Source organism: Capra hircus, chromosome 11, assembly GCF_001704415.2.
Source record: "Capra hircus breed San Clemente chromosome 11, ASM170441v1, whole genome shotgun sequence".
Taxonomy (NCBI): Eukaryota; Metazoa; Chordata; class Mammalia; order Artiodactyla; family Bovidae; genus Capra; species Capra hircus.
In genome coordinates this window covers 36,215,126-36,239,513 of record NC_030818.1, presented here as the reverse complement: position 1 = coordinate 36,239,513, position 24,388 = coordinate 36,215,126, and the positions used below count along the sequence as shown (strand labels likewise).

Below are 24,388 nucleotides of genomic sequence, written 5' to 3'. Positions count from 1 at the left end.
GGTGGAAGCACTGCCTAAAAGTTACCTCTTTCCCCCATAATTTTTTCTCCTGAGCTGTAGGGACTAGCTTTATTTTTACTTGTATACATCATACTATAAGTAGGCACACATGTATTTTAAAATTCCAATTCAAAATCACTCTATGTTTTGTTGATTTGTATTTGACCTTCTTTTGACTGTGGCCTAGTTAATCTTTTAAGTATTCCATTCTGGTGATGTGTGTTTAAACTAGTACACACTAGACTTTTCATTAAAATAGAAGTGTTATTTATAAGTTCATATACCAGTGTTTATTTTGCTTTACTAAAGTCACTTGAACCACCTACAAGTTGGAAAATAAATTATAGCCTTTAATATTCATCAACTAACTTTTTAAGTAGCTGGTCAAAAAGGTGGCTGTTGTTATTTTGATAATTGTTCCTGGCAATACAGTGCCTTGGAGGGTTGTTAAACTCTCACCGGTAGGATACAGAAAACTAGTCTCCAGCAGCTGCTGATAGCAGCACTCTAGACTATGCTGTTTGTTTGAAGCCTCCGAGCATACTTCTTGATGTGTTGTTAAGTATGGTCATTGTTGCGCACTTTGTAAAGATTGAAGACGATTTGCCCTTTTTCCAGTTTTCTTCCCTTTCGTTCATTGTATAGAATGAACAAAATGAAGACAAAGGAAAGAGTAGATTACAGCATTTAGGTAGGGATCTTAGGACTTCCCTGGTGGCTCAGATGGTAAAACGTCTGTCTACAGTGTGGGAGACCCGGGTTCGATCCCTGGGTCAGGAAGATCCCCTGGAGAAGGGAATGGCAATCCACTCCAGTACTATTGCCTGGAAAATCCCATGGACAGAGGGGCCTGGTAGGCTACAGTCCATGGGGTCGCAAAGAGTCGGACACGACTGAGCGACTTCACTTCACTAGACTTTTATGCGTATGAAAGAGAAGTATTAGTTATTGCGTGTACACAGGTAATATCTAACTGTGTATCTTAGAGATATTTATTAATTGAATTATATCTGTTCTTAAAATATACCAACCTAATTTACCAAATGGCTTTTTCCCCCCAGTTCTGTAGAAAATGTTCTTAAAACACTCGTGAAGAGCTGCCGACCGTAAGTAGCTTCTCAATTTATAAATCTTCTTATTGTTTCTGTGGACTTTTCCCCATCTTTGGTATGCCTTGAAAAGGAAATTAAAGATATATATAGTGTCTGACATTGTGATGTTAGTCACTGAGCGCAGTATTATTTCCAACTCTTGAACTGAACTTTTCAGATTTCATTTATAAATTTAGAAAGGTTTAAGTGGTGTGGGTGTCAGTCACCCATTAGAAAGCAAGAATGCAATAATGTGTGTATAACTGGCTTCATCTGAAAGATATCCCTAGAGTATTGTTACTCAAGTCAAAATTATTTTCCAAAATGAGCCTTGTAGGTATTATATAAAAATGAATAATAAGAAGGTGGCCCATACTTTTTTTTTTTTTCCATTTCAGTAGACTGTTTGACTTTAAATATCCCATATTCTGATGTTTAAAGATAAATGTGGATAGAATTTAGAAAGTCTAGATGTATGGTCTTGAACTATTTTTTCATTCTTATTTATCAGGCTGTTCTAAGACATACTTCTGGTATGAATGCAGTGGATTCTTTTGAATGGAAATTTATATATTTATCATATGCTTATTATAAGAGTTGAAATTAGTTTATAGATCAGATATTGTTGCTGACCTACTATACTAGTCAGTCTTGGACAAATGTATTTTCAAGATATAGAATGTCTCCTTTTTAAGAAGCTTAAGAACTAACCTAAGTTATTCAGTAAGCTACTAGTGAACATTGTCATTTTGTGAAATTTGATCATCACTGAGGTATTTACTGGGTTTTAGGTTCTTAGATAATTTGTAGAATGCCAAGCTTTTATTCTGGGTTACTCGGCTGACAGTTGACTCTGAAAAATTAGGAAGAGGATTCAGTGTATAAGATCTTTGAAGATAGGCAGTGAAGTGTGATTCTAGTAGCACAGAGATATAAAGATATAATGAGATTCATAATATGATGTATAGGCCAAACTTCCAAGTGTATTTGAAAGGGTTTCCTTTTTTTGGCCCATATTCAAATCAGAAGTTTTAGTATGCTTGTCATTATTTTAAACCCCAGTTGCCTCCCCATTTGGGTATCCATTCCGTACCCAAATGGATAATGGGTCCTCATTATCTGCTTGTCTTCATTTTGTGTTTGTCTATACACTTCTGCTTTTATTTTTCTGAATCTTCCATGCCCCAGTGATGCTCCTGCCCATATCTTAGAATGTTAGAGCCTGTAGGACCAGATCATCTAGCTCAGTCATTTCTTATACACAGGAGAACTCAGGGTCTACTGAGGGTAAATGGTTTGTTCCTTAGCTGCCAAGAGGTTCCTGGGCTGATATTCTTTCTCACTTTGCTGATTATCTGTTTCTTATATAGACTGGGTTCTCTGTGACAGGAATTTTTTTTTTCTGTTGCTATTATACAGCACACAGGAAGGAAAAAATAACAGCAATCATGTTTTAAGTTTGTAGGTGACTTGAATGACTTTGTGTTTTATCTGAGATTTATCAGCTTTATAGCATTTTTCCAAGTCCAAAGACAAGAATAAAATTTACCTTATCTAACTTGAGTGTGACAGGCTGTTTATTTTAGAATTGTAAAAATGTGTGTTTCTTGTCAGCTAACTTGACATTGGTAGTGTGTGATATTATCTTATAAGTACATTCCCCTTTTCCTCCCTTCTTGTCAGTCATATAATGATGTAGAGCTTTTAGTCAATGATCAGATACATGAAAACGTTCTTTTTTATTAGGTATTTTCCAGCAGATGCCACAGCTGAGATGCTAGAAGAATGGCGGCCTTTAATGTGTCCTTTTGATGTAACAATGCAAAAGGCCATCACTTATTTTGAAATATTTCTTCCTACCTCCCTTCCTCCAGAACTTCATCATAAAGGTTTTAAGTAAGTGTATATATGTGTGTGTGTATCAATAGATTCTAGAATACAGTAGGGAATGCATATATGTATATATGCACACATATACATATACATATATGTATGTATGTATGTATGTATGTAGGCAAACTAGTACAGTAATAAGTAAAAAAGAAATTACCAACTCAAGCATTATGTTTCTTACACTTGAAGTGTGTGTGAAAGCTAAAACAATTAAATATCAGTTTTCAAATAAAGAGAAAGTAAGGCATTTATATATCAAGCCACGTAAGATGTGGGCTTTCAAAGATATTGGGAGAGAAAGAATGATAACTGCAAAAAGGAGTTGAAAATTTCAATAAATAGGCAGTGATGGAAATGTTACCTTGCACAGAGTTTAGAGAAGGGAAAAATGTTTTTCTAAACCTCGATTTTAACCTTCATCATGCAGTATAGTTTTTCTTGGGTCTCTCTCTCTCTCTCTCTCATAACTGCAGGTATATAATAAACCCTAGAATGAAAAATACTTAGATTGTACTTTTATGAAAAAAGGAACAGGTGTAAAAAAAAGCTAGAAGGGTAGTAGTACCTATCAGCATATTACGGATGGGAGGGTTGTTATGCTTGGCCCTCCAATCGTCTCTCCCAGCATGTTTTCTATAGTGAGATGTCACATCTTTTCTGTCTGTCAAGTCAGAAATTTTGTATCTAGCTGTATATTTATGAAATTTTAGTTTTAATTACAGACTTCTAAAAACTTTTAATTTCTTTGACATTTGTGAAAATTGGTTAATAATCAAGTGTGTTTTTGCCCCTGTATTCTCTTCACTTTCGTTACTTTGAGATATTTTTTTTCCCACTTTAATTTAATTGCTTTGTGACTCATTTCTTTTATGGAACTATTGCTGTAGTGCTAGTTAATGGTGTAATTACTAGTTGGCCTATTAAAGAAAAGAGAGTAAGGGAGAGTTGCAGGAACAGGTAGTGAAAGGAAAGCATTAAAGGAGAAAGGTATGGAGAGGAAGGAGAAGCTTAACAGTGTTAGATAGGGATAGACAGTTATTTAGCAATGGAGTAGAAATTTGATGAGATTATTCCTTTTAGCTTAAATAAATTGAAAAGGGAATATTCAGACAAAAGTAATCTTTTGTTCCATTAAGTTTGTAACTTTCAGTGTTATTTTTTCTAGATTGTGTAGTTTTGGTAAGAATAATAGATTTTTAAAAAATACAAAGGATATCTGGCTTTAAACCACTTTCTGTAAATCACTTGCTATTCATAACATTTTTCTTCTTCAGACTTTGGTTTGATGAATTAATTGGCCTTTGGGTTTCAGTGCAAAATCTCCCACAGTGGGAGGGGGTGAGTATCCCATTTTTTTCTTATATACATTTTAGTTTGGAAGTAACTATTAGATCATTTGATAAGTAACTTCAGTTCCGTCGCTCAGTCATGTCTGACTGCGACCCCATGGACTGCAGCATGCCAAGCTTCTTTGTCCCATCACCAACTCTCGGAGCTTGCTGAAGCTCATGTCCATTGAGTTGGTGATGCCATCCAACCGTCCCATCCTTCGTTGTCCCCTTAAAATTGGCTATTAGCGATGTTGTAATCAGTTTTTTAGAATTGTATTTGCTGTATTCTAAGAGAACTAGACATTTCTTTATATTTATTTATTTATTTTGGTTTTATCACTATCTGGAAGTATATGCATGTACTGTGAAGTACATGAAGAGGAAGGCCCTGTTGGATCCCCCATTCGTATGGTGCTGGACACCTGGTGGATGTTTTCTACATGTATTTGATTAAAAACTTCTTTATCTGTTTTTTGCACTGTGGATGATGCTTTGTTACCTCCTTTTTTTAAAAATAAGCATTTCAACTGCATTTGATTTTGTATGGGTGATGAGAATCAGGACCTAAATTTGGAAATTTGAAAAGACTGAGATATAAATATAAATTGAGTTGTGCCAATAACAATTGTTCTGAAAAGAACAAATGGATAAAGGATGTGACTGTGATCCCTAAAAATAACAAATGTATTTACTTAACTGTCTTTCTTTTTCGTTTACTTTCAGCAACTAGTAAATCTCTTTGCTCGATTGGCTACAGATAATATAGGGTACATAGATTGGGATCCATACGTACCAAAGGTAATTAAGAACATTTGAACAAATACAGTAGCACTGACATCATCTTTGTATGTTTAAGGAGAAATGTGTGTGGTTGCTGATTTCTAGCACCACAGAAACAATCAAATTCTTTGATTGTTAGTAAAAACATAAGTAATTTATAAAGATGGGTCATTTATTTTCAGAAAGTAATTAGATCATATCAAGCTATCATAAATGTTTGATTTTTTTTGTCTTACCAATGCAGGGCATGAATTTAAGTTTCAGAGTGAGTAATTTATAAAGTACTGAGAATATTATTCAAGGTGTCATACATTGGTCCCTTCCAGTGAATTTTTTGTAATGTATTGTTAGTTCTTATAGAGTATTCCCCACTTTTAAAATCACATTGTGTACTTTCCAAGAGTAAATAAAGCTGGAAAACGTCTCTAGGTATGCTGCGTCTCGGGTGGTGGTTCCCATGCAGGAGAATCGCCTGTGGCGCTTCAGGAGGCCTGGAGCCGGGCTGTGGTTGGTTCTGATGCCCACGGGCACTAGAGCAGGGCAGGGGAGCAGCAGGGGCAAAGGCTCTGATTGCCTTTGCTTGTGCTGCCTTCCTCTGTTGCCAGCCAGTAGAAACTAAGATGGAGAAGTAAATTTCTCCCACCTTTAGCCCCCATATTTGACGTATTTAATTATGTTTTAAATATAAGTCCAATTGTATTAAGATCTTACATGACTGATTAAAATGCAGATTCTTAGGGGGAAAATCAAGTCTTAAAATTTAAAGAGGTAGAGAAATCAGCTAGAAAATACTTTTGTGCGTCCTTGGCTTGGAATGAAAACATAGGAAGAATAATTTTGTGTGCATTTAGCGAGGCAGAATGTAGTCAAAATATTTCACATTGAACTACAGTTGCCTACTGTTTGCCTTTTTATGCTTAACTATGTGCCACTGGCCTGTTTGGGGGTACCTGAGTATTAAGTGCTTCATAACTGCACGCCTGTGACCTCAAGAGTGTCATTTTAAAAAGGTATACAGTTATTTATATGAATTCCTAAGGAATAAAGCAAATTACCAAACAGTATGTCATAAAAACTAATCAAATGAAAATATATACCGTAACACCAATATACAACACGTAGGTTATTTAATGAACGAATTACTTGCTATTTGTCAATAGTTATCCTTAATTCTTTGTTTCTTTGTAAAGGTATTTACAAGAATTCTGAGAAGCTTAAACCTCCCAGTGGGAAGCAGTCAAGTGTTAGTTCCAAGATTTTTAACAAATGCTTATGATATAGGACATGCTGTAGTATGGATCACTGCCATGATGGTTTGTAGTACATTATGTTTGTTTTATATAGTTCCTATAAATTTTGGGTTAACCATACAGAAATTCTGCATAATCGCATAAGTCTAAATTAGTGGCTTAGTTGGTCATTTGATTCTTGGATATTTTCTGATGCAGTAAACTTATGTTTCTCAGACTCAGAATGTAGTCATAATGTACCATTTATAAATCTCCTTAAATAATGGACCTTTAAAGTAAGGGTCAGAAGTTCAGAGTTTTGATTATAATGATCGTTTCGTAATGTATAGAAATACCAAATCACTGTGTTATGTACTGGAACTAACAGAGTTGTAGATCAGTTATACTCTAAGGGGGACAGAGTTTCTAGAGATTCAGAATGTCTATAACAGTTTTGCAGACTGAGAACCAGAGTTATGGGTAAAAGGACTTTCCCAAGTCAAATTGGTAAAGTGAGATTTGAAAGCAGAGTTTGGTGTATGCTCAGTATTAATGCATTTATTGTCAGTGTTCACATAAAACATTACACTGAACACAAAGCTTGTTGACAAAGTAATCTTAGTGAAGAGAGAGAAGCATAAAGGATTATTTTTCCAACATCATTGAAGAGAAGTAAAAATACAGTCTACATTTTTATATCATCTTTTAAATAAGAGTATTGGAACAACTTTTATACCATAATTCTCTAAAGTTTTCATTCATATTGCTTTGCAGTTATCTCCTTTTTGAATTACTCTGCATGTGACACTCAATATTGTTCTGTGTTTGCTATTTTTTCCCTGGTTACACTGCTCAATTGGCTGTTTTTGTTGAAAAGACAGAATGGTTGTGAGAAGTTTAGCTCTTAAACTATTTAACATTTGTTTTTGCGTGTGCTGGGTTCCCATAGCTCTGGGGGCTACTATCCAGCTGCAGTGTGCGGGCTTCTCCCTTGGTGGCTTCTCTTGTTGTGGGGCATAGATTTTAGGGCACATGGGCCTCCGTAACTGTGGCTCTGGACTTTAGAGCACAGGCTAATTAGTTGTGGCACACGGGCTTAGGTGCTCCAGATCATGTGGGGTCTTCCCACATCTGGGATCGAACCTGTCTTTTCTGCATTGGCAGGCAGATTCTTTACCACAGAGCCAGAAGAGAAACTCAGGAGTTTAGATAGTAAATTTCATTGTAAGATGAAAAGAAAAGAAACTTTCAAGCTTTTCTTTTTTGGTTGTTATTTTATTATTAAACAGAGGGGAAATCCCGTTTTCTTTCTGATATTCAATAAGAGCAAAAACATTTAAATATTTATCATCTTTTTTAAGCAGTGAGTTGTAACTTGGGCTTTAGGGAAAACAGGATCAGATAGTGATTGGTATCAGGCTCATTTTAGTTGCTGTTGCTCACACAGTTGTTTGTATTGGCAGCTTCATTTTGTGTTAAATATGAATATTTAATATAATTAAAAGTCAACATGTTAGAAGTTTGAAAATTTTTTTTGGTATTTTGCTATGGAATTATGGTCTCAATAGTTTGATCTAAATTGGGAAATGTGACTGTGGGGAAATGTGACTTTCATTTCAGCAGAAAGACATGCTCCTGGTGTTACTGGATAGTCTACTTTAGGTCTGTGCTGATTCTTTTTTTAATTGAAATAATAGTTGATGTATAATACTATGTTAGTTTTGAGTATGTGGCACAGTGACTTGCTATTTGCATACATTATGAATCTGTGCTGTTTCTTGAAAAAGATCATCTTGAAACAGACAGTTTCAAGGCCTTTATATTATATTTTAGTCCTATATTCCCAAGGTTGTTCAACTTGGTAGAGTGAGTGTTAGCCTTTTCCTCCTTTCCCCCTCCCCCTGCAACCCTAGTTATATTGCTGTCTGGTTGGTTGTTTTCTGTGTTTGTTTTGGTAATAGATTAAGAAAAAAACTTTTTCTTTTGAGTCAAAATATGGTCAAATATAACAAGTTTAATCACTTGAAACATTTAGAAATACTAATAAATATGTGAATGCATTTATGTAAATCTATATTTCCTGCAGTGAGGAATTCTTGAGTTCTTCAGTCATTTAAGGAATGCTTTTTATGCTTAATGTGGTATACTTGGTTATTTTAAGATGACTACCTTAGTGGCGAAAGTTATTTACCTGCAAACAGTAAAAGATACTATTAACTCTGAATTGAAAGATATCTTTTCCATTTTATGATTCAGTTTCAATAAGTTGCCCTTATTTTTAGTAGACTGTCTTGATTTATATGAAATTCATCTGGGAATTGTTTCTGACTTTTATTCAGAGGTGGAACTGGTTTTTGCCAGCGGGATGAATGTGAGCCACATTAGTGATTTGTATATAGGCCTGGGCCTGTTCACCCTTTCAATTTTACAGAATTACGTGGGTACTAATATTGCTGCTCTTTTGTCTGAACAGGGTGGACCAAGTAAGCTGGTGCAAAAGCACTTGGCTGGTTTGTTTAACAGCATCACGTCTTTTTACCATCCTTCAAATAATGGCCGGTGGCTGGTGAGTAATGTTCATATTTTACTCTAACGGTATGGAATTTTATTTTAAGATACAGTCACATGTGACTATTGCCTATTGTGTACATTTTCTGTAGTTTAAGCTTTCCCTGTGTGAGCATGATTATGTTTACATTAAGGTGCCGTGTTTATAGAACATATAGAAATAAATACTAATAACTGGTGACAAAAATACCAGCAACTGGTGACAAAATGCCACAAAACGATAGAATCATCTTTTCAGTTTTATTGTGTGTATGCTTTTTTTTAAGTTGCTGGGTTACGGCTTTTCAAGTAATGAAAGACTCTTGTGATGCTAGAAATTAAAACTGAAATTTGGAAGTGTTTATTATTATCGATGATTAATTGGTAAGAGTATTTTATTCTGACTAGTTAGACCATACAAGTTCTTTGTAATAAGATTATACAAACTGAAAAAAAAAAAAAAGGTTATACAAATTGTTAAACAACAAGGTCCTAGTATACCACGGGTGACTATATTTAATGTCCTGTGATAAACCGTAAAGGAAAAGAATATGAAAATGAATATATGTGTATAACTGAGTCACTTGGCTGTACAGCAGAAATTAACAGCATTTATAAATCAACTATACTTCAGTAAAATTTAAAAAATGAAAAGATAGATTGTATTTTAAAATTATTATACAAGCTGTTATTTGAAAAATTTTTACTTGGAACAGTGGAGGAACTGTGAGTATCTCTGTGAGAACGACAACCTACCTAGGACTTTCTGCTTCTGTCTCCTCAGAACAAGTTAATGAAACTACTTCAGCGGTTGCCAAACAGTGTTGTTAGAAGATTACATCGTGAAAGATACAAGAAACCTTCTTGGTTAACTCCCGTGCCTGATAGCCATAAGCTTACAGATCAAGATGTTACAGACTTTGTACAATGCATTATTCAGCCTGTCCTCTTGGCTATGTTTAGCAAAACTGGTAGTTTAGAAGCAGCCCAGGCTCTGCAGAACCTTGCACTCATGAGACCGGAGTTAGTAATACCCCCTGTACTTGAAAGGTAAGTGTAGATTCACATGTTTCATTGAAGCCTCAGCTGTGTTCACTGTTACTCTGGTTATCTATCTCTTCTACTCTTCTGCTTGGCTTTCTTTTCTTTTCTGTGGCTTGTTTTGCTATCTTGGTACTTATTCCTGTTCCTAAAGGGGAAACAAGATATTTAAACCTAAAGATTGGTAACTTGATAAAGATTTATTGACGAGAAGAAGAAAATTGACATGAAATGAATAAAGTAAAATATTTTGACTTATGTGCTCATTCTGGTTATTGAAGTTTTTGCTTACAAATAAACCTCTGGCTGTTTTGTTTCACAAAATGTGAGTGTCACTAAATATTGAGAACATGGCGGTGACAGTAATTCTGGATGTCTGCTTCTTAGGGTCAGTGATAGAGAAGAAAATTTGTTTAGCTTTATTATTTTCATGTGTTATATGTATAACCTTGTGTGAATTATTTCTACTATGTCAATTTCATTGTATTCATTTTGTTTTGTATGCTGGAATAGTAACAAAAACAGGTCTGCATTTGCCTCGTCGCTGTCGTAATACAAGCTTGGCGTGCTTCACAGGAGACAGCCGCTCTCAGTGGTCTTGAGTGTGCATGAGCAGATGGCTTACACTTTCTTTTATTCATTCTTTGCTGCCTGAACTTCAGGTTTAGGATTCTTCTCTAAATGGCTTCGTTAAAAGCAGAAGAATGTTAGATTTTGGAGCCCAGAGGGATCTAAGGGCTTGAGTTTCCTAAAACTCCGATTTGTCCAGGGTCCTTACTGGCAGCACGCAGATGACAGCCTGTTTTCCGACTCACTGTTGAGAGAGGAAAATTGGTGACATTTGCTTGGCAAAGGGAATCCTACCAAATGAGGCTCCATTATTTGTAATTGGAGTTGCTTGTGCTATCTTGCCCTGTGTTCTTTGCCATAAATATTTAAGTTGGGCGTCACTATTCCAACCTCCCCTGTCTTTTTGTGTCCATGTCTTAGGGCATGGTAACTTCCAGCATGTCCAACTTAGTTAGGAAATGGAGTGTGAAAGTTAGGCAGTTTCTGCCCTGTCTTCAGCCTTCACTCTTCATTGCCGCTTGGCCTCCACGTGGCAGCAGGAGCTCTAGGTCAGTGGCGGGTCCCTTGATTTTCTTTGGAGAGGAGAGACTTGCCTCAAGAGACGACTTCAGTTGTTTGCAGAATTAAAATTTTGAACTGAGGTGTTTGGTATTCCTTTACCTTCCCTTTGTTTTGCCTTATTTCATTGTTTTCCAGGTGGTGAATTATGACTGCTGAGATTAATCTTTAGTTGAAGGAACAAAGCTTATAAATACAAATATGATTATCTGTCACGTTTTTCTTTAGTAGTTGATTTTTGGACAAATTTAATCTCAACCAAGATGCTAAATTGATAAAATCGACAGTACAATGACACTTTTTGAGACTCAGTTTTAATTTTGTCCTGTTTAGAAGTGGCTTGGCTAGCTTTTTTTGTAGATTTTTTTTTTTCTCTTTTAGAAAAACAGAAACCTTCTTTTTTTTTTTTTTTTTTTTAACCACACCTCATGCTTTGTGGGATCTTAGTTTCCTGACCAAAGATTGAATCTGGGCCGCCAAGGCAATGAAAACATCGAGTCCTAACCACTGGACTGCTAGGGAATCTCCAAGTTAGAGTCTTTTAAAAAGTAAAAAATTTTAGACACTTGATTTTACATCTCCTGAAGACATCCTCTGCCAAAGCATTTTTGGCTTATTTTATTCATCTTTTAAAATAAACATAGGTTTGGTTATATTTTTTAATTCTAGTTAGAAATCCTCCTTTTTTCCTACTTTATTTAGAAATTTCCTTATTGTTTATTTACCTTTTCTGTTAAGAAGAACTTACACTGAGTGCATTTCGGACTCTTTTCCCCTGTAGGAGAGAGTCTCAAAAGTGAAATCACTGAACCATAGAGTGGGTGTTCTTCGTTCTTAAATACTGACTTAGTGATCAAAGATTGCATGTCTTATTCCCCCTGTTTTACTCACTCTACTGTTAAGAATATTCTCTTATGTTTTTGAGAGCTGATTTCCAACTTTAGAACACAGTCCTTTTTTTAAAGTATAAAATAGGAAACACTTGAACATTTTAGTAAGATTGTTTTTTCCTTTAAAAGAGAAGAGTGGAATAGTTGTGTGTTATTGCTGATTTCTAATCACTGATGATTAAATTAGATGCAGTCCTGTAGGAATGTGGGAATGGATTAAGATGCTGAAAGAATACAGAAATCTACCAGCTAATATTATTTACACTGTGGAATTGGCATGAGGAACTGTGGTGAGATGTCAGGGAATTGGGGAAACATGTACCCTTCCTTTATTTCTGTGATTCTGTTAACCTTGAAAGCAAATGTTCCCTCAGAATACTCTGCTAGCGGACAGACCTTTAATCCAAAATGCAGTTTATGAATTTAGTAAATTGTTTAATGTGTTCCATATGTTTATCTGTCATGGAAAATTTTTAAAATTCTGTTTTCAAACTGCAGAACGTATCCTGCACTAGAGACTTTAACAGAACCTCACCAGCTCACAGCTACTTTAAGTTGTGTCATTGGAGTAGCCCGCAGTTTGGTATCAGGGGGCAAGTGGTTTCCTGAAGGTCCAACACACATGCTACCTCTGTTGATGAGAGCATTACCTGGGGTGGATCCGAATGACTTTAGTAAATGCATGGTGAGCATATTTTAATTCTCTTTTCTATGTCAGTTTTAATTGTGTAAGTGGATGTCCTGTTACTTTTCAGATATTCTTTAGAACACAGTAAAGTGTAAAATTTCTTAATGGCAGCAGAATTATACCTGTAGATGCCCAAGTTTATACCCATGAACACTTAGTTGATCTATATCAGGTCTTCCTTAGGTTAAGTCATTTCCCATAACTGAATGCATTTATGATCATACAGTGTTTTAAAGCTTATTATAGATTTCCTATTCTGTGTAAGCAGATCCATTAAAAATGATAGCATATGATTATTTGTACTTCTCTTTGCACTGGTCACAAGGAGCATGATAAAAATTACTGGGTGTGAAATGCTAGATTCCCTTAATATACAAACCTGACTTACATATTGTTCATCTTCCCTCTTCCCTGGTCTCCAGCTTCTCCATCAGCATTTTCTATCTACACTTAGTTAATATTACATTTTTGGTGGGAAGCCAAGTAACTTCTTAGTGACCAAAGGTTAGAGAACTTTGTGCTTAAATCTAATAAATAACTGTATGAAAATAAATTTAGTACAACTTCATTACTCAGTTATCAGCTAGTTAATTGTGAGGAACCTTAAAATGTTCAGTTCTAAGCAAAAAGCTTTCAGAAAAATTGTTGTGGTATTTCCCTCAGAATAATTCCTTTGGTACTTGATAGTAGTTTATAGTATATGTGTATTTTGGAATTAGAACTCTATGTAATTAACGTTTGCTCTTTTGCACCTTTCCGTAGATCACATTCCAATTTATAGCAACATTTTCCACTCTGGTGCCTTTAGTAGATTGTTCATCCGTACTGCAGGAAAGAAATGACCTCACAGAGGTAAGGATGCTTTCTGCTTGTAAAAAGATTGGTCAACTGAGTTCTAATTCCTACTGTATATGAATAGTAATATTTGAAAGTTTAAAAGCAGCTTTGCAGAGGTGCTGACAAATTAAAATTACTGTTTTGTGACTAGAATGATATGAATGGAGGGCCAGGTCATCACTGGTAGGATAGTCTGCAGAGCACCCACCAAAGAGGGTGGGTGAAAATAGTCTATTCCAGTAAACAACTGAAACGAAAAGGTATATTTCAACTTTTTGTTTTGTTAAGCAAAAAGTAATGGCGTTTTGTTTTTCCATTTTATGTTAGCAATAAATCTGTTGAGGAAATTGGAATCATTAACTCTGTTTTTTTCAGAACTATTTTCTTTGTGACATGTATGTTATTATCTTACTTTTGGCATTTAGATGGTTAGCTAGTGAGATAATCCTTTATACATGCACAAGCAGTTTGAAAACCATTAACTGATTTTTAAAATATAGCTGCCTGAACTTCTGTTTTTGGCCCTTACAAAATATGTTAATTACTACTTATTTTGGTTCCTGGGAAGTAGATGAGTTATTCTAAGTTGATAGGGGAATTTGGTGCTGTTTCTCATAGTGCTCAGTGTAATAATATAGTATTAGACATATTTTGTAGACTATAGTTGAGTTTTATTCCAGGGAAAAAAATGAAAGCCTATTTGAAAATTTTCTGCACATTGACATGTTACAGGTAGAGCGAGAACTTTGTTCTGCCACAGCTGAATTTGAGGATTTCGTCTTACAATTTATGGACAGGTAAGCAAATACCTCAGATCTATTTAATGTCTGATAGATACTAAAAAATAACAATGTCCTGTCTCAGCAAACTTTAGCCTTACTCTGCATTGCAGCCTGTACTTAAATTACTATGGAAGGGTGGTACTTCTTCTGAGGTTACAAAGGGACAATTGATTTGTGAGCCATATACAAATGAAATACCTATCATTTGCATTATCTTGACAATAAAGATTTATCTAATCAAATCAACCAAAAAAGTTAAGCCAGTTTTTAGTTGCTAAAATTGTATTTTCTTTGGGTTATTTAGATGCTTTGGACTCATAGAAAGTAGCACGTTGGAGCAAACAAGAGAAGAGACAGAGACGGAGAAAATGACTCACTTGGAGAGTTTGGTCGAATTAGGTCTGTCTTCTACGTTTAGTACAATCCTCACACAATGTTCCAAAGAAATATTTATGGTAAGAGTGCATTGCTGCAAAGAGCTACATTCCAACTTGTATTTTTATTTGACGTTTTAAAAATTGAACTTCAGGTTACTTGTGTGCATATCATACCAGCTTCTCCTTCCTTTCCATATTAAAATTTGAAAAAAATGAGGAATTCCTGGCAGTTGAATAGTTATGACTCCCTGCTTCCACTGCATGGAGCATGGGTTCAGTCCCCAGTGGGCAGCTAAGATCCCACATGCTGTGTGGTATGGCCAAAATAATAATAATAAACATATGTTAAAAAAGGTATCTTCAAACAGAAACAAAATTTTATATTCATCAGTTGATGAAAATGTAATGAGAGGCTTATGGGAACTTAATCCTGTGTTTCCCCTAAGAACTTTGGTTCAATATTTGCTAATTCAGTGCCCACAGCAATTTTGTAGAGCATAAGTACTACATATAACAAGAATTGACTGTGAAGAAACTTTATATATTTTTATTCCTTTACTTTGTTTCCATTTCTGTTTCTTCTTTCTCCATCTGAGATTATCATTATGCAGTGTTTGTCCTTGTTAAAAGCTAAACTGCTTTACAGCTCCATGAGATATTTACTAAGATTATGTTAGTATAAAGAAATTAACATAAATAATCTCTTATTTAACCAGAATCTTCTGAAAGGAGTTGTTTATAATTTTCAGCCTTGTCAATCCATGTCTAGACCTAATTCCTTCATTCAGTAATTAAAATTATCTAATTGTAAAATTAAGTAGAATGCTTCACATCATTTAGAGGAGAGAGAAATACTTATAGTTTGTAGTTGTCCGAATAACAAACTAAATATTAGATACTCCTCAATATTCCCCCTGTTTTAAATTGACCAGCAAGATAATTAAATTGCATTTGTTTCCAGCAGCTTTAGTTTTGTGTTCAGCATTTCTATAGCAAATAAAATCTTGGGCCTCAAGTGTTCTGGTCACATTAGGGCCTTGTGCAAAGGCTGTTCATAGACCTGAACGTAATATTATTATTTTTTTATTTTTATTTTTTTTTTAGACCTGAACGTAATATTATTAAACAAATCTTTATATATTCAGGTGGTTAAATTTTTCCTACTTGATTATTTTTTAGTATAGTCTGAGTAACATTTTCTTTCATGTTTAAAAAGATGTTTCAGTTTTTAAAAAATGCTAGTTAGACATTTCCGTTTTTATGTTATCTTTTAATAGGTGGCCCTTCAGAAGGTTTTTAATTTTTCTATTTCACATATATTTGAAACAAGAGTCGCAGGACGCATGGTGGCAGACATGTGCCGTGCTGCAGTCAAGGTGAGTTGGGGTTTTTTGGACCGATGAAGTAATGAATCAATAGCCAGCAGTTTTATGTGGTTAATTATTTTAGACATGCTTGTCATTCTTAAAATACACATATTTCTTTCATAGCTGCCCTTATTTGCCTCTGAAAATAGTGCTAGTGTGTACTTGTGACTGTTAAATATTTGTGCCTCTCAAAAAAAACTTATACAAACAAATATGTTTTCAGTGCTGCCCAGAGGAATCTTTGAAGCTATTTGTTCCCCACTGCTGCAGTGTTATAACTCAGCTTACAATGAGTAAGTCTTAAGGTTATTATCTATATTTATGATTTTGGAAGTTTTTCTTGGTTTCTACAACTCTGCTGATGAAAACAGATTCTCTGAGCTGTGCAGTGTTTTAATTTTGCAGTTTGGGGTAAAATTGCTTAAAACAAGGGTATCATCCAGATTGACAGGTAGCTTAGAAATTTTACCCTATTAAATTAATGTTTTCATACATACAAGAACCATTCAGAGGTGGCCATAAAAATAAAAGGTATTTTGTGAGATGTGAAGGGGCAGGAGTCCTGGTTTTTGTGTTTATCTTTTGAAAATTGAGTTTCCACCTCCGCTGGAGCAAGCCTAGCTTAATGACGAAAGAATGAAAAGCTTCCTAAAACAGACTTTTCTCAGCTATTAGAAGTATTAAATATAAATATTTTTAAATGATGGATTTCATTGGATGTTTTTTTTCCCCACTGATACTATTTTGCTATTTTTAGATGATGATGTATTAAATGAAGAAGAGCTAGATAAAGAGTTACTATGGAATCTTCAACTTTTGTCTGAGGTATTATAAATCTGTGGAATAAGAAAATTTTCTGTGAAAATGTTGAGTTGCTCTGAGGATGTATCCTCTGTTTTTGAAAAATTGACTTCCAAACATGTTAAGTTAGAAAGATTTGGATCTGACTACAAAAAAGCAGATAATCCCATTTTCTTGTTTTGAAAGGAGTATGATAATGGTTGACTACTTCATGCCTAATGTTTTTAATTCTAATGTGGATAGCTCATTAATTGACGAGTTTATCAGATGTAGCATCTTCCCCTTCCCCATATTTTAAATTTGGCCATCAATCAAACTTCAGTTCCCTCTACAGTTTAGTTCAGGAACCAAAGAACAGAGAAATCCAGTTAAGTTTTGTCTCTTCAGGGGGTACACTCTTGAAAAGGATGTTACTACGGCACTTAAGAGCCTAAACACAGAAAATGTGTTTTTGATGTTAAGATTCATTGTTAGAATATAATTAAAATAACAATCTTAAAATTAATTAAATCCATTTTAAGAAACATTGTCACTGTTTTAGACAACTTTAGTAGCCAAACATAGACTTTAAATATTGATTCCTGATCTTCTAAACAAAGTATCTTCAAATGTTTTCTTCCTAGATTACTCGAGTGGATGGGAAGAAGTTGCTTCTTTATAGGGAGCAGCTTGTAAAGATTCTCCAAAGAACCCTACATTTAACCTGTAAGCAGGGTTACACTCTGTCTTGTAACCTTTTGCATCATCTTCTTCGTTCTACTACACTTATCTACCCTACCGAGTACTGCAGTGTGCCAGGCGGCTTTGACAAGCCTCCTTCTGAATACTTTCCTATCAAGGCAAGCATTTTCAATAATCTAGGATTCCAGGATATATTGGGTTATTTTTCTAAGGGATTCAAAGTGTGGGTTTTTCCCCTGTTGTGTACAAAAGTATTGGTTTTTTAAAAAAAATTTCTTTATTTTTAACATAGATTACTAAATCTATTATTAAAATGTTTTAAACTTGAAAAGTGTGATGTAACTTGAGGGCAGAGTGCAATCATAGCCTCACATAAACTTACTGTTACTGTTTCAGTAAACTCACATTTGAGTGGCTCTTCAGGGAGACCTTTTTTAGGAATGATAATGAAGGAATCATGTGATGTCTGATGTTTTTTTTGGTGTGCCTTTGTTGCCTTAGGTTTGGTTTACTTATGCATTTTCTTTTAAGCCTTTTAAATTATGTGTGTATGTTCCCCCCGCCCCCCACGTCAGCTTCTCAAATTGCTGGTTAAATGCTGTCTTGTAGGACTGGGGTAAACCAGGGGACTTGTGGAATTTGGGGATCCAGTGGCATGTTCCTTCTTCTGAAGAGGTGGCTTTCGCCTTCTATCTGTTGGACTCTTTCCTTCAGCCTGAGCTCAGCAAACTCCAGCGTTGTGGGGATGGAGAACTCGAAATGTCTAGGTTAGTTTTCTTTTATAACCAGTTAGTGATGTATAGTTGTGGACTAAAACGTTCTTTTCACACGTCTCCCTCTCTCTGGCATATCAGATATATTCATTTTCAAGGTCCCACAAGGTGTGTTTTGGATGCCTCCCATAAATGTGATTAGAAAACCATTGAAAATGGTTTATAGTTTAGCAACAGAAAGTTTCTCGTAATTAAACATCTGAAATAGGAAAACTCGGAGTTTTTTCTAGTTTGCTTTTAGTGCCTTCTGCTTAGCATTTTCACTTGTGCATATTTTGGGAAGTGTGTATAAATATGCCTGCTTTGTAAGGAAATGCCTGTTTTTCTAAATTCACTGAAGCTTTTACTGGCTCATTTCTTTTTAGTAATTCATATTTTGGTATTACTATTACCTAGAGAAATATCCCCAAGATTTTTTTTTTTTTCTGTCCCAAAGAGCTTTAACAGCAAACAGTTATTTGAGACTACTTTATATGTAGTAAGAAAATTAGTATGTATCAAATAACAGGAAATTTTGAATAAGCAAGTCCACTAGGAATGAGTAAATGTTTACCTAGTCTGTTTTAAAATCTTGGCTATGCTGTATGGCTTGTGGGATCTTAGTTCCCTGACCAGGAATTGAACCTGAGCCCTCAGCAGTGAAAGTGCCGTGTCCTAACCACTGGACTGCCAGAGAGGTCCCTGTGTTAAGTCACTTCAGTCGTGTCTAACTCTGTGCAGCCCCATGGATTGTAGCCCTCCATGCTTTTCTGACTGTGGGGATTCTTCAGGCAGGAATACTGGAGTGGCTTGCCATGCCCTACTTCATCCATTCTAAAAGATAGACTGTAGTAGGGAATCTTCTATAAATAGTTTCCCCTTTTGTTAGTGGTTGTGATCTTTGGATAAAGAGGGAAGTAGATTCAGAATTGCTTCACAAAGGGCAATCAGTTGTTGTTACTTGTGATTATTTAGATTATTTAAATGTAAGTAGGTCTGATATTATCAGTAAATATCTGTTTAATTACCTTGTACTATTAAGTGAGTAAACTGAAAATGTTCATCACTTCTATGGCTTAATTTTGTATATTCCCACTTGATAAAGTTCTTGTACTTCACCTTAGACTCTGCAAGGCTTTTTGTTAAATACAGATTTGGAGTCTTCTCAAATATGAAAATGGTTTTTATTTCTTCTAGAGATGATGTTCTGCAGAGTCTGACTATAGTCCACAACTGTTTAATTGGCTCAGGAAACCTCCTACCTCCATTGAAAGGAGAGCCGGTTACTAACTTGTAAGTAAAGAGAACTATTTTATATATTTTGCTGCCATTTGGCATATATTTTAAGACTTAGTCACATAATGAGTCACTGGTTCTGTTATTGGTTTGTTTCTGTATAATTTTAACCTTTTTGTCAATGTTAGGCTAAAAATAACTGAGGCACAGTTTAGGTCTATAAGCTTTATTCAGATTTTGCATATGGTACTAGGATCAAGTAACTTCTAGTGATAATCAGTTGTAAAATATCAACTTAGAGCTATTAAGTCTGTTAGGTTACTGAGTTAATTGAGATAAATTCTTTTTAAAAAGAAAGAAAAGCCCTTTTTTTTTGGTCTATCACTGGTAAGGATTTTGTAGCAAAAAACCTAGGATAGTTTATTTTTAATAAAAATTTGTTCTCTGTTTTTCATTGATGTTGAACCTTTGAGACCCACCAAGTTGCTTTTATTAATTTAAGTGCTTTTCAGAGTATTATTTTGAATGAATGCCTTGATTTAGTCCATTGTCAGTACTACCATTTAAGTTGAAAAAATTGAAATGAAAGCAGCAATATCCAACTTGTAGGTCACTTACCAAGTATATAGATGCTAGTCTCAACATCCCATCTTAAATCATTTTCTCTGAACTCCAATATCTCATTTCTGAGAAAGTTACTGAAAATCACACAAAAATAAGGAAGGAACCCTTGCCCTCTGAGAAGAACACAATGGGAGAATTATTTGTTGATTTTGCAAGAAGAATCTTAAGCTTCAAGGAGTGGTTTTAAAATGGCTTGCTTGTCTTTCCGTTTCCTACATAATTAGTCATTTGGAGTCATACTTTATTAATAATTCCCACTTATTTCACTTATCTAAAAACTGTTTCTAGGTACTGAACTTTTTAGATTACTCATTAGATTTAAGAGGGAGAAGTAGGGTCATTTCAGGTAAGGAAATCAATTTTAAGTTTGTCTAGAAATTTACTGAATTCTTTTAAAGAACTTTTGTTTTTCATCAAGCTTTATAGTTGATATAACAGCAACTTTACCAAAATTCATTTTTTCAAGAGATTTTATTTAAACACTGTTTTAAAACGAGAGACCTACAGAAATGGTTTTGGTTTTCCTGATGCTCTTTAATAATATATAATATAGTGAGAACATAACTTAGGCTAAGGTGTACCACAAAAAGCTGCTTCACACATCAGTTGATTATATCAGTAAACTTAGTTCTGCTTAAACATGTTGAGAAGGGTGGTCCTTTAATTCAGTAGTTTTGTCAAAGAACAAAGGCATGTACCTTTTGTGTATGTAATTAGAGGACTCTAGTATTGAATGATGAATAGGATACACTGCTGAAGGGTCAGCTCAAAAGGCTTAGAGATTTCGGTTGAAGTTCATATCAGCATAGAGCCAAGTGCTCTATGTTACTAAACTGAAGCAAAGTCTTTATCCTCTCCAACTAATGTGCGTCAGGACGAAAGTTCCATATATTTGGTTATTACAAAGCTGGTTAGATTTGTATGTAGTGAAATGCATTTTCAATAAGGAAAACAGTGCCTAATTATAAAAAGTATATTAAGACCCCTTTTACTATACATTATAAGCTATAAAATTGACATGAATATCCCTTTATAGGTTTTTTTTCCAGGAAAGATAATTTAGACTTAAAAGTTTAGGGACTCCCCAGATGATCCAGGGGTTAAGAATCTGCCTTCCAGTTAAGGGGACGTGGGATCCATCCCAGGCTGGGGACCTGAGATCCCGCATGCCGCAGAGCTGCAGAACCCATGTCTCTCACCTAGAGAGCCTTCGCCGCACCCAAGAGCTCTTGTGCCATAACTAAGACCCAACACAACCGTGAACAAATAAATATTTGTTCAATGTGTTGTGTTTTAGAATTTTCACTTAGAGTAAAATTTTAACATAATGTAATGAAGTAATACAAAATTATGTTAATATAAATATGATTATAAATATAAAATGTTTTCTTGCATATTTAATAGCGCATAGTAATGAAATAAAATATAAAACAAGGAAAACTTCAGTCATTTTAATCCTTGAACGATACACATATTTAGGGTTCTTTGTAGTTACATACCCACTCAGGGTCATGATTATACAAAGGACAGTCAGAGATGAATGAGCATTTCTTTGCCTTTGAATTGTAAGAAAAGAGAGTTTGTAAAGTCTTCCCTGGGCTTGAATTAGTTTGTAACAGAATTTTTTTTTTTTAAAACCAACTTCTAACTGGGATCACCTTCGTCTGAAATTTTAATTTATTTTGGCAATGTGTGAGTTTTTACATTGACTTTATATAACATTTCACCTTTTTTTTGCAGATAGTAAGATAGTTTTCACCAAAGTATAATAAAACAAAGTTGGCCTTTTAAATTTCTAAAATGCTTATCCTAATACGGTCAATAATTATTAAAATCTCTTCAATGTAAATTGATTTGAAAGAACTAATCAAATAATGTCAGTTGATGGTGCCATTGTTGTGTAATATCAAATCATACTGCCTAGTGCGAAGAATGAAGATCTACAGCATAATTCTTGGAGATGATCAGTAGCAGGTCAACTGGAAACTAGGAGACGAAAAGAACTCTTTATTTTGGACATGAGTTACTCCAGAGGAGATAGAATAAAATGTACCTAGTTGGGGAGAAAAGGAAACACGTAACGGTGACCAGTGCTTTAGTGTAATGCCTAAGATGTCTGAGGAAGTCACTCCTGTTAATGTCAGGAGTGACTGTGGTAATTGGCTGTGGTATTGTAGGACATTATGCATTTTCTGAAATACCAGACCAATTTTTAGAAGCATCTAGCAGCTCAGTTCTTTTTTTAAAAAAAATTAACCTTACATTTTTTCTTGCATAAATCTCAGTTAGGTAAAATATTCTAGATGCTTTAAGTATTTTTTGTCAGATCACTTATTATTAAGTTTGTCTTGCACATATATTAGTAGTATTAGTCTTCTGGCAAATTGCAGCAATAAAAAACCACAAATTTAGTTCAGTTCTGAATTTTCCTGTAAGGAACTCTTAGTTCCTGATAGAGGATATGGGATGGTCTCAAAACCCCATTGTTGAGGGAAATAGCTACCACATGTGAAAAACAATTTTCTGTGCTATATAATTATAGAGATTGAAAAAATAGAAAGCTTAGATGAGATGAGTTGATTGTCCTAAGTATTAATTACATACCTAATGGTATCTACATTGTACTTTTTGGCCTTTCGCATTATAAGGTTACTAAGTATCTTGTACATACTATAAATTTTACTGTTTCAAAGGATGGATGAAATAAGGGCCTTTGAGGGTAATAAAGAGTAAATTATTTTAGTTCAGTTTGAAATTTTAACAGTTTTGTCAGATACCAAGGTTACTGAATTAATCTTAAAATGTGACCTCTATTTTGCTCTTGGAACCTTTAGTTAATGATGTCATAGAAATATCTGTGATATAATTTATACTCATAGTTCTGCCTTTAAAGGTGTGGAAATTGGATTATGTCTTTTCAGGGTCATATAGGAATTTTGGACACTTGCCTTTAATCCTCAAATCGTCATTAATTTCTCCTTTTGCAGTCCATTCTTTAGACTCTTTTAGGTCTAACCAGCTATCGCAGGATGCAAAAAACTAACATCTATAAAAACAGGGTTACTCAAGGTAGAGGAGTCATCATTTTTCATCTCAAATATTTCTTCTTTACTTTGTGCCCCCTTTCCTCTGATAGATCTGTTAAGTCATTCTTAGTTAAATCATTCTTAGGATCTCAGCTTTTACTAACTTTTCACTGGAAAAAAAAAAAATTCATACTTAAGGTCTAAGAGTTGAGACCATTTCATGAATATGTGAAAGGATGTGTTGTTATGCGCTGAGGGGCAGGGCTAGCTAACCTCTCTTGGCACCTCCAGGAAACTACCCAGCTCTGCTGGGGGAGCTGCACACAGAAAAGGAAACAGTTACTACTCCACGGTGAGTAACCCTGTTTTCTCCTTATTTCACCTTCTGACTGTTTTCATTGATTTTTAAAAATTTGTGTGTCAGACATGGAAGTAGTTCTTAGGCTCCAAGTTCATTTTAAACCTAGCGGTATGTAAGGTTCTCTTTACTTGGCAAACTGTCTCACATGGTAGAGCAAGAGCCAGCCTTTGATTTGTGTTTATAGCTATTGCCAGTGCCCAGGATTGATCAGGATAACAGACAAAGGAATAGGTCAGTTGTCTGTTGTGAAACACTTGTTACCTTGAGGGGAAAAAAAAAGATCTGTTAGTGGCTTGGCTTTTATACCTTTTATGTTTGTTTTCATTTGGGAGGGGAGGGATTTGGGGAAGGGTAAGCTGTTCTTCCACTTACAGACAGGAAGAATTATTGTTTGCAGTTGTTCTGTGACAGTTCAGCTAGCTTTCATATGCGTATTTGATTTGTATTGTATATTTTGTTTTTATGTTATTGGTCATTTCTTCCTTTTGCATCATCCTTTCTTTCCCACCAGTGATTATTTTCATAGTTCTATTCTAATCAGATCTAAAGATTGTCATCCTGTGGTACAAATAACATAGTTGTAGAAAACTTTGTTTTTTAAGTGGTGCAAATATTAAACACATTTTGTTATAAATTAGATGGCTTGGTGGTACTGTGTAGTTGCTGTGATCCTGATCTAACTTGATTATTATCGTATAGTTAATATTATTTGTAATATGCTGTGTTGAAATTATTTGTCAGAATTTTATTTTTATATTACTGTTTGTAAAAATGAACCAGTGAATGCGTAGAATGAATTTCACTTTAGGTGGAGTCATGGTATTTGATTTAAATTGTATGTATTGTTACTATAGTATTTAATCAGAATGCAGATCTATAATTGTTGATGGCACTTTAAGTCTACTTGGCAAAGATTATGTACATAA

At 34.7% G+C, this 24,388-nt stretch overlaps 1 protein-coding gene across 1 annotated transcript in view; it reads left to right on the top strand.

The window, feature by feature from the left end:
* Positions 1–24,388, top strand: part of PSME4 (proteasome activator subunit 4) — a 96,408-nt gene that overhangs the window by 32,876 nt on the left and 39,144 nt on the right. The window contains exons 4-20 of the mRNA XM_005686603.3: positions 1,062–1,106; positions 2,838–2,987; positions 4,259–4,322; positions 5,039–5,113; positions 6,286–6,408; positions 8,798–8,890; positions 9,656–9,921; positions 12,429–12,615; positions 13,381–13,470; positions 14,188–14,252; positions 14,542–14,692; positions 15,892–15,990; positions 16,205–16,274; positions 16,739–16,806; positions 17,406–17,621; positions 18,073–18,230; positions 19,413–19,508. Of these exons, the coding sequence (XP_005686660.2) occupies positions 1,062–1,106; positions 2,838–2,987; positions 4,259–4,322; positions 5,039–5,113; positions 6,286–6,408; positions 8,798–8,890; positions 9,656–9,921; positions 12,429–12,615; positions 13,381–13,470; positions 14,188–14,252; positions 14,542–14,692; positions 15,892–15,990; positions 16,205–16,274; positions 16,739–16,806; positions 17,406–17,621; positions 18,073–18,230; positions 19,413–19,508 (2,016 nt within the window). The remainder of the gene's footprint in view (positions 1–1,061; positions 1,107–2,837; positions 2,988–4,258; positions 4,323–5,038; positions 5,114–6,285; positions 6,409–8,797; positions 8,891–9,655; positions 9,922–12,428; positions 12,616–13,380; positions 13,471–14,187; positions 14,253–14,541; positions 14,693–15,891; positions 15,991–16,204; positions 16,275–16,738; positions 16,807–17,405; positions 17,622–18,072; positions 18,231–19,412; positions 19,509–24,388) is intronic.